This window comes from Salvelinus sp. IW2-2015, linkage group LG27 (genome assembly GCF_002910315.2).
Source record: "Salvelinus sp. IW2-2015 linkage group LG27, ASM291031v2, whole genome shotgun sequence".
Classification (NCBI taxonomy): domain Eukaryota; kingdom Metazoa; phylum Chordata; class Actinopteri; order Salmoniformes; family Salmonidae; genus Salvelinus; species Salvelinus sp. IW2-2015.
Genome location: NC_036867.1, coordinates 16,521,052 through 16,537,121, shown reverse-complemented (window position 1 = coordinate 16,537,121; position 16,070 = coordinate 16,521,052). Strand labels below are relative to the sequence as shown.

At 44.7% G+C, this 16,070-nt stretch overlaps 1 protein-coding gene across 1 annotated transcript in view; it reads right to left on the bottom strand.

The window, feature by feature from the left end:
* malrd1 (MAM and LDL receptor class A domain containing 1) overlaps window positions 1–16,070 on the bottom strand; it is a 118,782-nt gene that overhangs the window by 46,527 nt on the left and 56,185 nt on the right. Inside the window, exons 18-21 of the mRNA XM_070435448.1 lie at window positions 15,799–15,978; window positions 14,222–14,327; window positions 8,566–8,811; window positions 7,373–7,530 (exon numbers count right to left, since the gene is read on the bottom strand). Coding sequence (XP_070291549.1) covers window positions 7,373–7,530; window positions 8,566–8,811; window positions 14,222–14,327; window positions 15,799–15,978 — 690 coding nt within the window. The remainder of the gene's footprint in view (window positions 1–7,372; window positions 7,531–8,565; window positions 8,812–14,221; window positions 14,328–15,798; window positions 15,979–16,070) is intronic.

Genomic DNA, 16,070 nt, shown 5'->3' with positions numbered 1-16,070 from the left:
AGGGCTGGGAAAACCCTAGATCATTGTTATACTAATTTCCCACGACGCAATAAGGCCCTCCCCCGCCCCCTTTCGGAAAAGCTGACCACGACTCCATTGTTGATTCCAGCCTACAAACAGAAAACTAAACAACAAGCTCCCGCGCTCAGGTCTGTTCAACGCTGTCGACCAATCTGAATCCACGCTTCAAGACTGCGTCGATCACGCGGATTGGAAATATGTTCCGCATTGCGTCCAACAACAAATATTGACGAATATGCTGATTCGGTGAGCGAGTTCATTAGGAAGTGCGCATTGACGATGTCGTACCCACAGCAACGATTAAAACATTCCCAAACCAGAAACCGTGGATTGACGGCAGCATTCGCGTGAAACTGAAAGCACGAACCACTGCTCTTTAACCAGGGCAAGTGACCGGAAGCATGACCGAATACAAACAGTGTAGCTATTCTCTCCGCAAGGCAATCAAACAGGCTAAGTCCCAGTACAGAGACAAAATCGAGTCGCAATCAACAGCTCAGACACAAGAGGTATGTGCAGGGTCTACAGTCAATCACGGATTACAAAAAGAAAACCAGCCCCGTCGCGGACCAGGATGTCTTGCTCCCAGACAGGCTAAACAACTTTTTTCCCGCTTTGAGGACAATACAGTGCCACTGACACGGCCCCCACCAAACCTGCGGCTCTCCTTCACTGCAGCCGAGTGAGTAAAACATTTTAAACGTGTTAACCCTCGCAAGGCTGCAGGCCCAGACGGCATTCCCAGCCGCGTCCTCAGAGCATGCGCAGACCAGCTGGCTGTGTGTTGTACGGACATATTCAATCAATCCTTATCCCAGTCTGCTGTTCCCACATGCTTCAAGAGGGCCACCATTGTTCCGTCCCAAGAAAGCTAAGGTAACTGAGCTGAACGACTACCGCCCCGTAGCACTCACTTCCGTCATCATGAAGTGCTTTGAGGACTAGTCAAGGACCATATCACCTCCACCCTACCGGACACCCTAGACCCACTCCAATTTGCTTACCGACCCAATAGGTCCACAGACGACGCAATCGCAACCACACTGCACACTGCCCTAACCCATCTGGACAAGAGAATACCCATGTGAGAATGCTGTTCATCGATTACAGCTCAGCATTTAACACCATAGTACCCTCCAAACTCGTCATCAAGCTCGAGACCCTGGGTCTCGACCCCGCCCTGTGCAACGGGTCCTGGACTTCCTGACGGGCCGCCCCCAGGTGGTGAGGGTAGGTAACAACATCTCCACCCCGCTGATCCTCAACACTGGGCCCCACAAGGGTGCGTTCTGAGCCCTCTCCTGTACTCCCGTGTCACCACGACTGCGTGGCCATGCACGCCTCCAACTCAATCATCAAGTTTGCGGATGACACTACAATGGTAGGCTGATTACCAACAACGACGAGAGCCTACAGGAGGAGGTGAGGGCCCTCGGAGTTGGTGTCAGGAAAATAACCTCACACTCAACGTCAACAAAACAAAGGAGATGATTGTGGACTTCAGGAAACAGCAGAGGGAGCACCCCCCTATCCACATCGACGGGTCAGTAGTGGAGAAGGTGGAAAGTTAAGTTCCTCGGTGTACACATCACGGACAAATTGAATTTGGTCCACCCACACAGACAGCGTTGTGAAGAGAGGCGCAGCAGCGCCTCTTCAACCTCAGGAGGCTGAAGAAATCGGCTTGTCACCAAAAGCACTCACAAACTTCTACAGATGCACAATCGAGAGCATCCTGTCGGGCTGTATCACCGCCTGGTACGGCAACTGCTCCGCCCACAACCGAAGGTCTCCAGAGGTAGTGAGCGTCGCAGAACGCACCACCGGGGCAAACTACCTGCCTACAGGACACCTACACCACCCGATTGTCACAGGAAGGCCATAAAGATCATCAAGGACAACAACCACCCAAGCCACTGCCTGTTCACCCCGCTATCATCCAGAAGGCGAGGTCAGTACAGGTGCATCAAAGCAGGACCGAGAGACTGAAAAACAGCTTCTATCTCAAGGCCATCAGACTGTTAAACAGCCACCACTAACATTTAGCGGCCGCTGCAACATACGACTCAACTCCAGCCACTTTAAAAATGGGAATTGATGGAAATTATGTAAAAATGTACCACTAGCCACTTTAAAACAATGCCACTTAAAATAATGTTTTCATACCCACATTACCCATCCATATGTATATAGACTTACTCTATATCATCTACTGCATCTTGCCATCTTATGTAATACATGTACCACTAGCCACTTTAAACTATGCCACTTTAGTGTTACATACCCTACAGTACTCATCTCAATGTATATACCGTACTCTATACCATCTACTGCATCTTGCCATGCCGTTCTGTACCACCACTCATTCATATATCTTATGTACATATTCTTTATCCCTTTACACTTGTGTGTGTGTATAAGGTAGGAGTTGTGGAATTGTTAGGTTAGATTACTTGTTGGTTATTACTGCATTGTCGGAACTAGAAGCACAAGCATTTCGCTTACACTCGCATTAACATCTGCTAACCATGTGTATGTGACTAATAAAATTTTGATTTGATTTGATTTATTTGTGAGTGTGTAGGGCCCTGTGATTGTGCATAGAGACTAATAAAAGGTCAATAAAGAACAAGGTAAACTCGGTCTGTGTAGCTATTTTGTTAGCTATTCAGTTGTTTTGCTTGGGGGATAGAAGCTGTTCAACAGCCTGTTGGTGTCAGACTTGATGCGCTGGTACCTTCTGCCATGCGGTAGGAAAGAAAATAGTCTATGGCTTGGGTGGTTGGGGTCTTTGACGATTTAGCCAATATCCACAGCACACAGAGCAGTGTGTGTGTGTGTGTGTGTGTGTGTGTGTGTGTGTGTGCGTGTCCTCTCAACTTGGCCTGTACAGACTAGAGCTGCCCTTGCTCCTCATACTTCCTACGAACACAGTGACAAAGAGGTCAGAGTGTCGCTCGGTCGCATACACAGACACACACACACTACATCTACATTAATACATGGCCCGCCATGACTCCCTTTTTCTCCCACTCTGATCTGATACTACTATTAACTTAGAACTCATGTCCATGATCACGTGTGACATTTTGTCCCCACACCTCCATCACGACAGTGACCTTTCAGAAAGGTCATGTTCCGTCTACATGAAAGAGGGCGATATGTAAAGTAATCAGCACATCTCCCGAAGATCCTACATGTCAAGCTGCCACTCCACAGGTCACAGTCCAATCAAACAGTCAGCGGGTTGGGGTCAAATTCAAGGTCCAATTGTGCACAGTACGCTGTCTCGCAGTAATGCTCATGGCTTAGACACATTTACACTCGTCTCCTCAACAAAGGCCGGGGTTCAATCCCAGTTCCAACTCTTTAATATGTTACTGTCACCTGCCTGTCTCCCCCCCCTCGGTCATTTCATAAATGGTTCAGTAAAGTGGAGAAAAAAAATCCCAGGTCCAGCACTATGACAAATATTACCCCAGCAGTCTGCACTATCCTATGAGTGGTGCATGGTGGGATAAAAACCAAGCAATGCAGCTCAGTTAAATGAGTGGGGTTAGTACAATGAAATAATGTACACAGCACATTACCACATTATATGGTACTGCAATTCACAGACCCATATGTGATTCCCGATCTGTGATGTGAATAATGTTGACCGTCCCTTCTGTCACTGCACGTGTACAGTCCCCTGTCCCCATATGTTTTTTTATTACGTGTCTGTTGCTGTTTTTTATATCCTGTAATGGCTTTTTTATGATGCAAGGCACATTTCTGTGAAAACAGATGATTAAATTCTGTTATTTTAACTTATTACAGTCATCTAGTGTAATCACAGAGATGACACCATTGCCAAAAATTGATGTTGTGGGAGTTTAAATCATTTCTAAACATCCATCCCCTTAGCAACCAACCTCTGACAAGGCACGGTTAGCTTCAGGCTCTGGTGCATTGGACTCCTTAGGTGCATCTCAAATGCACCCAATTCCCTGTATAGTGCACTACTTTTAACCAGGCACTATATACATGTAGTAAATAGGGTGCCATTTTGCCCTCATCGCCTGTAGCTCTCTCTCTTACACACTCACCATGCACCATGAGCTCTGTTACGCTAGCTAGTGTTACCGCAGGCAGTCCAGTTTCTTGCATAAGGCATTATCTGGGTTATTAGCATAACAGTCGCCTCCTTTATCAGGGGAAGCTTAATGAAATGCTAATTCCTGTAGGTGGGATACCACCCCTTGCTGCTAGAAGAGGGATAAGAGGCTTTGCTGAAATTTACATGATGACTTCCTGACCTGCTTTGCAAATTGCACAGAATGGTTCTTGCTGTGTGTGCAAGCTCACACACACAGGGAACCATTTGTGCACGCTCACACACACGGTGTCAAGCACACATACACACAGTACCACACGTGTACGCTAACGCACAGAACAGTGTGTGTGTTTGCGTGCGTGGGTATGCTCAACATGCATGGCCTGTACACTGCCGTAGCTAAACAACAGAGTATCACACACACAGACACTCACAAACCTGCTGATCTAAAGAATTGTTTGCACCTTAACCTTGAGCACTACCTTGCCAAGTTTAATCATGTTTGAGAGTAAACAAACAATGCACAGCACGAAACAAGAGAACCCTACAATGGCAAAACGATTTTAAAAAACACACAGCAACAACTTGCAAGTCAAACACACAGTCAAGAAAAAGAAAAATGATGGTGGGTCTGCTTAACAAGCGGAGCTGGCAGGGGTGCTGGTGTACCCCCGGCCCAGATGGTGGGGTGGGTTTGCCCTGGTCTTCCCAGACCAGGGCATTCAATGTAAATGCACATAGAGTTGAAGTCGGAAGTTTACATAAACTTAGGTTGGAGTCATTAAAACTCGTTTTTAAACCACTCCACACATTTCTTGTTAACAAACTATAGTTTTGGCAAGTCGGTTAGGACATCTACTTTGTGCATGACACAAGTCATTTTTCCAACAATTGTTAACAGACAGATTATTTTACTTATAATTCAGTATCACAATTCCAGTGGGTCAGAAGTTTACATACACTAGTTGACTGTGCCTTTAAGCAGCTTGGAAAATTCCAGAAAAGGATGTCATGGCTTTAGAAGCTTCTGATAGGCTAATTGAAATAATTTGAGTCAATTGGAGGTGTATTTGTTGATGTATTTCAAGGCCTACCTTCAAACTCAGTGCCTCTTTCCTTGACATCATGGGAAAATCAAAAGAAATCAGCTAAAACCTCAGAAAAAAAATTGCAGACCTCCACAAGTCTGGTTCATCCTTGGGAGCTATTTCCAAACGCCTGAAGGTACCACGTTCATCTGTACAAACAATAGTACGCAAGTATAAACACCATGAGGTGTTTACAAATGAGGTAGGATAAGTGAGGTAAGGCAATAAATAGGCCATCGTGGCGAAGTAATTACAATATAGCAATTAAACACTGGAATGGTAGATGTGCAGAAGATCAATGTGCAAGTAGAGATACTGGGGTGCAAAGGAGCAAGATAAATAAATAAATACAGTATGGGGTTGAGGTAGTTGGATGGGCCATTTACAGATGGGCTATGTACAGGTGCAGTGATCTGTGAGCTGCTCTGACAGCTGGTGCTTAAAGCTAGTGATATATGGAGATATAAGTCTCCAGTCAGTGATTTTTGCAGTTCGTTCCAGTCATTGGCAGCAGAGAACTGGAAGGAAAGGCGGCCAAAGGAAGAATTGGCTTTGGGGGTGACAAGTGAGATATACCTGCTGGAGCGCGTGCTAAGGGTGGGTGCTGCTATGGTGACCAGTGAGCTGAGATAAGGCGGGGATTTACCTAGCAGAGACTTGTAGATGACCTGGAGCCAGTGGGTTTGGAGGCAAGTATTAAGCGAGGTCCAGCCAACGAGAGCGTACAGGTCGCAGTGGTGGGTAGTATATGGGGCTTTGGTGACAAAACGGATGGCACTGTGATAGACTGCATCCAATTTGTTGAGTAGAGTGTTGGAGGCTATTTTGTAAATGACATCGCCAAAGTCGAGGATCGGTAGGTTGGTCAGTTTTACGAGGGTATGTTTGGCAGCGTGAGTGAAGGAGGCTTTGTTGCGAAATAGGAAGCTGATTCTAGATTTAATTTTGGATTGGAGATGCTTAATGTGTGTAAGGGAGTGCGTAACTGGCGGCAGGGAAGTCAGGCGCAGGAGAGCAAAACTTGGTAATCAATGGAGCAGTTTTATTCATAAAACCACCGGTAACCAGAACCACAAACAAATCGGTACAACACCCGTCGCGCACCAGAGAAAACGCGCACATGCACTTACAATAAACAATTCCGCACAAAGACAAGGTTCAGAGCTTGCAGTAGGAATCCGGGGATATGGAGAGAAAATAGGTCCGGTATGCTCTGGTTTGAGTCGCGTTGTACAATCTGGCGAGAGCTTTCCGAGCTAAAGGTTAGCTGATGACCGCTAGCAGTGGTTAGCTGACTACTAGCTAGTAGCTAGTGAGCTGGCTAGCTTCTTTTGGGGGATTCTGGTTCCGAGGTATGTAAAAATACTTTAGAAAAACAGATCCATACCACATTGGGTGAGGCGGGTTGCAGGAGACTATTTTGAAGTTGAGGTTTAGAAAAATATAATGTTGTGGGGGTGCTTTGCTGCAGGAGGGACTGGTGCACTTCACAAAATAGATGGCATCATGAGGCTTGAAAATTATGTGGATATATTGAAGCAACATCTCAAGACATCCGTCAGGAAGTTAAAGCTTGGTCGCAAATGGGTCTTCCAAATGGACAATGACCCCAAGTATACTTCCAAAGGTGTGGCAAAATGGCTTAAGGACAACGAAGTTAAGGTATTGGAAGGGCCATCACAAAGCCCTGACCTCAATCCTATAGAACATTTGTGAGCAGAACTGAAAAAGTGTGTGCGTGGAAGGAAGCCTACAAACCTGACTCAGTTACACCAGCTCTGTCAGGAGGAATGGGCCAAAATTCACCCAACTTATTGTGGGAAGCTTGTCCGAAACATTTGACCCAAGTTAAACAATTTAAAGGCAACTCTACCAAATACTAATTGAGTGTATGTAAACTTCTGACCCACTGGGAATGTGATGAAATAAATAAAAGCTGAAATAAATAATTCTCTCTACTATTATTCTGACATTTAACATTCTTAAAATAAAGTGGTGATCCTAACTGATCTAAGACAGGGACATTTTTACTAGGATTAAATATCAGGAATTGTGAGAAACTGAGATAAAATGTATTTGGCTAAGGTGTATGTAAACTTCCTACTTCAACTGTATACTATTCCATATTATGTCCATACCTCAACAAGAAGTAAAATAACATTTGTACCTTGACCAGTAAGCGGATGGTGCCTGATGCTTTGTGGGAAATGTAGTACCAGAAGGTGAGCTTGCAGGTGGCACTGGACTCCTTCCACACAGAGCTCTTCATGTGAGCCTTATCACCTTTAAATCCCACTGGAGTAGCTTCCAGATAGACAAAATGACCTGGGTGAGAAAGAGAGAGAGAGAGAGAGAGAGAGAGGTGTGAAGCAGATTGATAGCCACCTCAGACTGTTCTTGCTTCTGATGACAAATTACAGTGAGGTCATAGGGGTGCGAGGGAGAGTCATGGGGTGGCGATCACTGCAATTGCCCCGTGGTGCCTTCGGTGGTTGCCATTACAGAGGGCACAGAAAAGTTTACCAAGTCAATGATCAAACCTCCAATGTTAAAAAAGAACATGCTGGATTCAACGTGAGTCAGTGATCTAGAACATTCAACAGACTGGAAGAGTCTAATCATTCATATATTTGGCTCTAAGTCAATTCAAAAGCTTCTCAAGATACTGCAGATGAATAGCCATTCAATACCTTGTCTGTGATGCATCGAAGAAGATGCATCCCTAATGGCATCCTATCCTATTCTCTATATGGTGCAATACACTACTGTATTGAATGACCAGAGCCCTATGTATGGAATGCACTTTATAAAGAATAGGGTGCCATTTGGGACACGTCCATAGCGTTCATTCTGCTCAAATGTATATCTCTATCAAAGCTGCTATGACGAAATTATGAATTTCCATTCCAGACACAAATGTTAAAACACATAAATATTACGAATGTTCTTTTTCTTATCTATCCTGTCCATCTTGAGCCAAGAAATGTGATCGAACTATCTTATAAAATTCTGGGATATGGGTTATAATTTATTCGCAAAGCAGTTAGGGAATGTAAAAAAGCTAACTTTTATACACTTCCTCAAATCAATTCAAGTATGTTATTGGACTCTATTCTATGTTTTCATGTTTGGTTCAGCAGATATAGTATGAAGAAAAAAATACATTGTTCGGTTATGGTGGGATAGAGAAACAGCCACCATGGCAAGAGGATGTTTTATTGTGCTCAGAGCTCCAAACTGTTCAGAGCCAAAAACTGTGCAACTGTACCAAGTTTCATGTTTTTATAAAAAGTGGTGGAAAAATTCACATATCGGGGAATTGACATAGACATTGCAGAGAGAAATACACAAATACACTACCATGCTCATTCTTCAGAGTGTGGTCAAATGGAGGTCTTATGCCCTGGACCGAGCCCACACCCAATGCCCAATCAAAGTTGTCAGCCAGGGAGCTCTTCCAACCACAGCGACCATTCTCGAAAGAGCAGGAAGTCCCACAATCCTTTTCATCGGTGCCGTCGCCACAAACGTCTATGAAGTCACAGCTCTTGTCTGGATGGAAACACTGGCCGTTCTCACACTGCAGGTGGCCAAGAGGACAGGAGCCTAGGGAACACACACACTGATTATAATGCATAATATTTGCATGAGACAGACACACACACACACACACACACACGCACACACACACACACACACACACAGACACACACACACACACACACACACACACACACACACACACACACACACACACACACACACACACACACACACACACACACACACACACACACACACACACACACACACACACACACACAGTGAGAGGCCATGTATTGAGAATTACACAAAGTCAATCTATAGCATTATAGATAGCTATATCTATAGCATTCGGTGGCTTGCACATGAAGGCAAAGGGAAACTGCAGCAGTGTCAGGATCTGTGTGTGTGTAGCTAGCATGATGTTGGCATGCATTAGCTTACATCATGTAGAGCAGAGGTCAGGGGTCAGCCATTAGTGAAGTGAAGCACCACTCAAATGAAAGAGGGTACGGTCAGGCTGCCCAGCACTAGGGCTGTGTCCAAAATGGCACTCTATTCCCTATAAAGTGCAGTAGTTTTGGGCCTTGGTCAAAAGTAGTGCACTATACTGTATAGGATATAGGGTGCCATTTGGAACACAGAGTGCTGTAGAAATGTTATGGATCATGCTGCAACATGCAGCCAAGCGACTAGGGTAATAAGCAGGACCAGACTGGACAAAAGGACAGTGAGATAGGAAATCAATGATGTATTGAAATCAAAACAAATAGTGCACAACTAAAAGTCGTATCCATTCAGTGCAGAAACAGCTGTGTGAATTCCCTGTGGATTTGGGTTGGCTCTGGTCTTAAGACCTAACAATCATCAGAAATACACTATATATATATATATATACAAAAGTATGTGGACACCCCTTCAAATTAGTGGATTTTGCTATTTCAGCAACACCCGTTGCTGACAGCTGTAAAACATCGATCACACCCATCCAATTTCCATAGACAAACATTGGCAGTAGAATGGACTTTTAACGTGGCACCGTCCTCGGTTGCAACGCTCACTACCGAGTTCCAAACTGCCTCTAGCAGCAACGTCAGCATAGAAACTGTTCATCGGGAGTTCATAAAATGGGTGTCCATGGCCGAGTAGCCGCACACAAACCTAAATTCACCATGCACAATGCCAAGCGTCTGCTGGAGTGGTGTAAAACTCGCCGCCATTTGACTCTCGAGCAGTGGAAACATGTTCTCTGGAGTGACAAATCATGCTTCACCATCAGGCAATGTGACAGACAAATCTGGGTTTGGTGGAACCCAGGAGAACGCTACCTGCCTAAATCTATGGTGCCAACTGTAAAGTTTGGTGGAGGAGGATTTATGGTCTGGGGCTGTTTTTCATGGTTCGGGCTAGGCCCCTTAGTTCCAGTGAAGGGCAATCTTAACGCTACAGCATACAATGACATTCTAGATTATTCTGTGCTTGCAACTTTGTGGCAACAGTGTGCCCCCGTGCACAAAGCGAGTTCCATACAGAAATGGTTTGTCAAGATCGGTGTGGAAGAAATTGACTGGCCTGCACAGAGCCCTGACCTCAACCCTATCGAACCCCTTTGGGATGAATTGGAATGCCGACTGCCAGGCCTTATCGCCCAACATCAGTGCCCGACCTCACCAATGCTCCCCGCAGTCCCCGCAGCAAATGTTCCAACATCTAGTGGAAAGCCTGGAGGCTGTTGTAGCAACAAAGGGGGGGGGGGACTCCATATTAATGCCCATGATTTTGGAATGAGATGTTCGACGAGTAGGTGTCCACATACTTTTGGTAATGTAGTGTACATGCACACACACACAGACTGGATAAAAAGGCCCAAGGTGACAATAAAGAGGCAGTTGCTTTTAAATAATGCAGGTATTGAGATGGTGAGCTCACCTCTGCATGATCAGAACTTCACCTTCATAATGTCGGGCTAATGACGTCTAGTGGAGTTCACAAAACTGTCAAATCCATACAGTTGAGTCAAGCCAGACTAGGAGTGCTGATCTAGTATCAGTTCCCCCGTTTGTGCATGTAACGTTATTAATTGTGATCTAAAAGGCAAAGCTGATCCTGAATCGCAAAACAAGCAAAGAGACCCGAAAGGCCAAGAATTCAAATTGAATATAAAAAGTAAGCCAAGCAAGCAGACGATCTGAATGATACATTAGCCTCTCTTTCAGTCAGTGGCTTAGGAGGACAAAGGAGGGGAGCAGTAAGGCTTTGTATCAGAAGGAGGGGGAGTAGACGGCTGAGAAGAGGGGATGTGGGACTGCAATTGTGGCTGTATAGGAGCCAGGCATTCCAGTGCGGTCAGACTTGGTGTTTGGGAGTATTAGAGAGGCGTGATGATGCGTGATGAAGAGGGGTGGTCCCAGTAATTCAAGCAAAGAAAGGGGGATAAATCCCCTCTAATATTTTCTTCCACTTCTTCAGGTGCACAGGACCAGAAGGAATATGGTCCCACCACAGTGGCATGATGTGCACCCTATTCCCTACATAGTGTACTACTTTTGACCAGAGCCCTACTGTCAAAATTAGGGCATCACAAAGGGAATAGGGTGCAATTTGGGGCCATCCATGGATATGGAAAAACAGGAAACCATTTTGGCTCTCAAAAGTAACGAAGAAAGAGTTTGGTCTACCATGACAATCATTTCCATACATTCAAGTCATTTAAAATGTTGAAAGTTGTTTCTGCCTTTGTAAATAGCTGATTTTGTACTTGTATGATCCAGACCAGGGTTCAAAGGGTAATAAATAATTTAAAATAATGTATATGTGCTTGATTGAGCTAGCCGGGCTTAATGGACCAAACAGAAAGGTCCCAAAACTGCAAACCCTGCCCCCTTAGCACTCCAAGCAGGATAGAGCAAACACTCAAAGCATTTGAAAGATTTAAAATAGTTTTTGAACCCAGGTCTGATATGTTCTACCATAACAGCAAGCCAAACTCTATTTATTTATTCCCCCATTCACCTCTACTGCCACCTCTCCCACCCTCTGCATGAAAGACTGAATGTTAGTGCAGATTATACCGAGGATTAATGACTTTCATATGATGATCATTATGGGATATGATGGCTCAGAAGCCTGTACATTAAAAGTGGATCTAATTTAGTTGATGCCATTCCATGCACTCCATTCTAGCCATTATTATGAGCTGTCCTCCCCTCAGCAGCCTCCACTGGTACACAGGTACTGTAATGACCCACTGCCCTTCGACCCCATATACTCACCCTGGGTAGGATATTGTTCCCTGGTGGATTGAGGAGTACAAGAATCTGTGGATTCTGTCTTTATTGTCTGGTGGGTTGTGTGTTACTGACAACATGATCCATAACCATCACAGAGCAACCACATCCAGACTCTCAACAATCTTACGGTAATGACCTGTTACAGTCATGAATCTCTTCTTGTATCAGGTGCCGTCACACTGCTGTCTGATTACATTTGTCCCACGTGGCTTTCCATCACTTTGACTCATTCCCTCTCATCTAAATAGACTGTCTTTCATCTCCTTGTCCTCCTCAACAACAGGCCCATTCTCCACCGCTTTTGATGTGATTAGTCCACGGTCGTTACATACCATTATACATCATAAGCTACATATTAAATGGCAACATAGGGTCCATAGGGCCCTGGTCAAAAATAGTACAATACATAGGGAATAGAGTACCATTTGGGAGACAGCCATAGAGTAGCATCTCATAAAAGGCATGGATTCTACATTTGAGCTTGATTTATCTGAGACAATTGCTCAAATGTTTTCTGATGCTATCACGCTCTTTCTGAGGAAGAGGGGGGAGAGGAGGAAGAGCGAAAACAAGTTCAGCCGCATTTCATTCATCATAGAAAATGGATTAGAAAAAGGAAGAAGAGAGAAAGCCAGGTCGACCTTGCTTGCCTGGTGATCGGATTTATTTTGTAATTGATCTAGGAGATTGTGGGGCTGCCGTCCTTGGGATTTACTCGTTCCAAATGGAATAATAATGTTGGGGTAATGATAGTAGAAGGACGAGTGGCCTCGTCTTCCGATGCACATACAGATGGTTGGTGTACCTCTCCCTTAGATCTTCCCCTCCTCTCAGTTGCTTGTATCTCATTTTGTTTTATTAGACATTTGACTACATTGTGTTATTCGGACTATATTACACCGTATTAACAGCCCGTATTCCTTCCCCATTGCTATCAATGACCACAGAATATAATATACAAGTGTGTTTAACATAAAAAGTCCAGTGAGAGGACTAAAGTGTACTGCCATTGGTCTGGCCAAAATCATATTTCATGTAAGAGAAAAGACAGCCATTTTCTCAACTACATCCGTCAAAGCCATTTTGGCATAGGTCTCTCTCTCCATTGCAGGGGTTTCTTAAATTACGGGTTTGCACATAGTTCCATTTGGGAGACACAAATCATTTTGTTTTCTTGGTGGGGGATGTCATAACGCACAAATGTCTGTGAGCCACAAACTCCGACTGACATAAGGATAATCCCGAAAAACAAGTGTAACATTTCAGCAAACGCAAATGCACGCACAGCAATTGTCAAAAGAAAGAGCAAGCTGGATATCAACATATCATTACCAACATCCTCATATTCACACTGACTCCCGCCGACTCCCGCTAACTCCCGCTGACTCCCGCTGACTACCATTGAGCTGAGACTCCATTAAAGTCATGTGATGACTCATTAATGCCCCTGCCTGTTGGCAGACTCACAGCAGGCTAGGTTGCATTCTCAAACACATTCTGTGGCTGTGAGTAAGTCAGAGAGAGAGAGAGAGAGAGAGAGAGAGAAAGGAAGAAAGAAAGAGATATAGAAGCACACAACAGGACTATTGTGTATAAGGCCCCTATAGTCCAGCCCAGCAGATCACTAGGGGTCCCTTAAAGAGGCCACACACAAAGCCTTCCCCATCCCCTCAAAACCCCCCTCTTCTCTCCCTCTCCTCTTCTCTCTTCCACTCTGACACCCAATACAACAGTAAAGCTATACATTAGAAAGGGCAATTATAGCTGCTATGCACCACTGTGACAATGGGGCTAAATCAGTTCACGTTGTTGTCCCTTTCTCTCGTCTCTCAAGGGTTGGCTCGTAAAGAACAGGAAGAATGCAGAGGAAACGTACAATCATCTGAATGGAGACCAAGCCGTTCTTTATTCACTGACTGATACCGCTTGGTTCACTCAGTCATTTATGCCCGCAAAACCATGACTAACCGTCTCAAATTAAACCCTATTCCCTAAATAATGTAGTACTTAGTTCTTTCTTCTCCTTCTATCCTTCATCTACGCTAATGCGAAAAAACTGAACAGGCCAAAGTCAATTCCCAGTGGGTAGGTTTTCAGACTATTATGAAGGAGAGGAAACAAGAAGACGAGGAGGCCACTTAAGACTATTGAGATGCACCCGGAGTGACATCATGACATCATACCTGATGGGGGTGGAGTCTCCAGTGCTTCTGACGTAGACGAGAGTAGGCAGCCTGGTGAGAAGGTGATGTCATCCAGACAGATGTCCCCCTTGGCGTTGCGGCCCACCTTAGGATATAATAAAATAGCATAATTGTTCCACAGGGAACTTTAGTTGTGGCAAGACGGATAAGATAAAGATAGTAAACATATACAGTGCCGTGAAAAAGTGCTTGCCACCTTTCTAATGGGTCCCATTATGCCTGGCGAAAACCAAACACTGCATTCCACAGCAAGAACCTCATACCAATGGTCAAGCAGGTCCCCAGTCTGCTGTCCTAACTTGCTTCAAGATGTCCACCATTGTTCCTGTACCCAAGAAAGCCAAGGTAACTGAACTAAATGACTATCGCCCTGTAGCACTCACTTCTGTCATCATGAATTGCTTTGAGAGGCTAGTTAAGGATCATATCACCTCTACTTTACCTGACACACTAGACCCACTTCAATTTGCTTATATCCCCAATAGATCCACAGACGATGCAATCGCCATTGCACTGCACACTGCCCTATCCCATCTGGATAAGAGGAATACCTATGTAAGAATGCTGTTCATTGACGATTGCTCAGCCTTAGTAGAACCCTCCAAGCGCATCATCAAGCTTGGAGCCCTGGGTCTGAACCCCGCCCTGTGCAACTGGGTCCTGGACTCCCTGACAGGCCGCCACCAGGTGGTGAAGGTTGGAAAAAACACCTCCACTTCACTGATCCTCAACACAGGGGCCCCACAAGGGTGCGTACTCATCTGCTAAATATGTGTATGTGACCAATAACATTTGATTTGATAGTGTGATGGTTTGGGGATGCTTTTTTGCCTCAGGACCTAGACAACTTGCCTTAATAGAAGGAACCATGAATTCTCTGCTCTGTATCAGAGAATTCTACATGAGAATGTCAGGCAATCCGTCTTTGAGCTGAAGCGCAGCTGAGTCATGCAGCAAGACAATGATCCAAAACACAATCAAGTCTACATGAAAATGGTTGAAAAGCAACACATTTGGAGTTTTGGAATGGCCTAGTCAAAGTCCAGACCTAATCCCAATTATGATGTTGTGGCAGGACTTGAAACGAGCAGCTCATGCTTGAAAACCCAGAAATGTCGCTGAGTTAAAGCAGTTCTGCATGCAAGAGTGGGCCAGAATGTCTCCACAGCGATGTGAGAGACTGATCAACAACTACAGGAATCATTTGGTTGCAGTCATTACAGCTGAAGGTGGCACAACCAGTTATTGAGTGTAAATGGGCAATTACTTTTTCACATAGGGGAATTGGGTGTTGCTTAACTTTGCTAATTAAATAAATAAAGAATAAATAATGTTTTATTCTTTGTAAACTCAGGTTCCCTTGATCTAATATTAGGTTTTGGTTGAAGATCTGATAACATTCAGTATATAAAATATGCAAAAAATAGAGTAAATCAGAAAGCGGGCAAATACTTTTTCATGGCACAGTAACAGCAACATTCACAGATACAAATGCTATATCAGATATGCACAAGATGAACATAAGTCACAAGAATTCAATAAAAAAATGTCATCACCTTGCCCTCGAAGGTGACCCGGAAGTCTTCCTGAGAGGTCAGCTGGATGTCCCTCCTCTGCCAGTAGTTTCCCTGGTCTCCAGTCAGGTTGAGGAGGAGCTGGTGACCTGAGGAGCTGGTGACCTGGAACACGTTCAGCGTTCCTAAGCCGTCTCCAGACATGTGCAGGTAGAAGCGGATCTGGAGAAGGGAAGGGACACACACAGGAAAGTGACAAACATAGTGAAGTCATGCAAGTGTGGCCAAGTTTAATTGGTTAAACTAACTCGTAG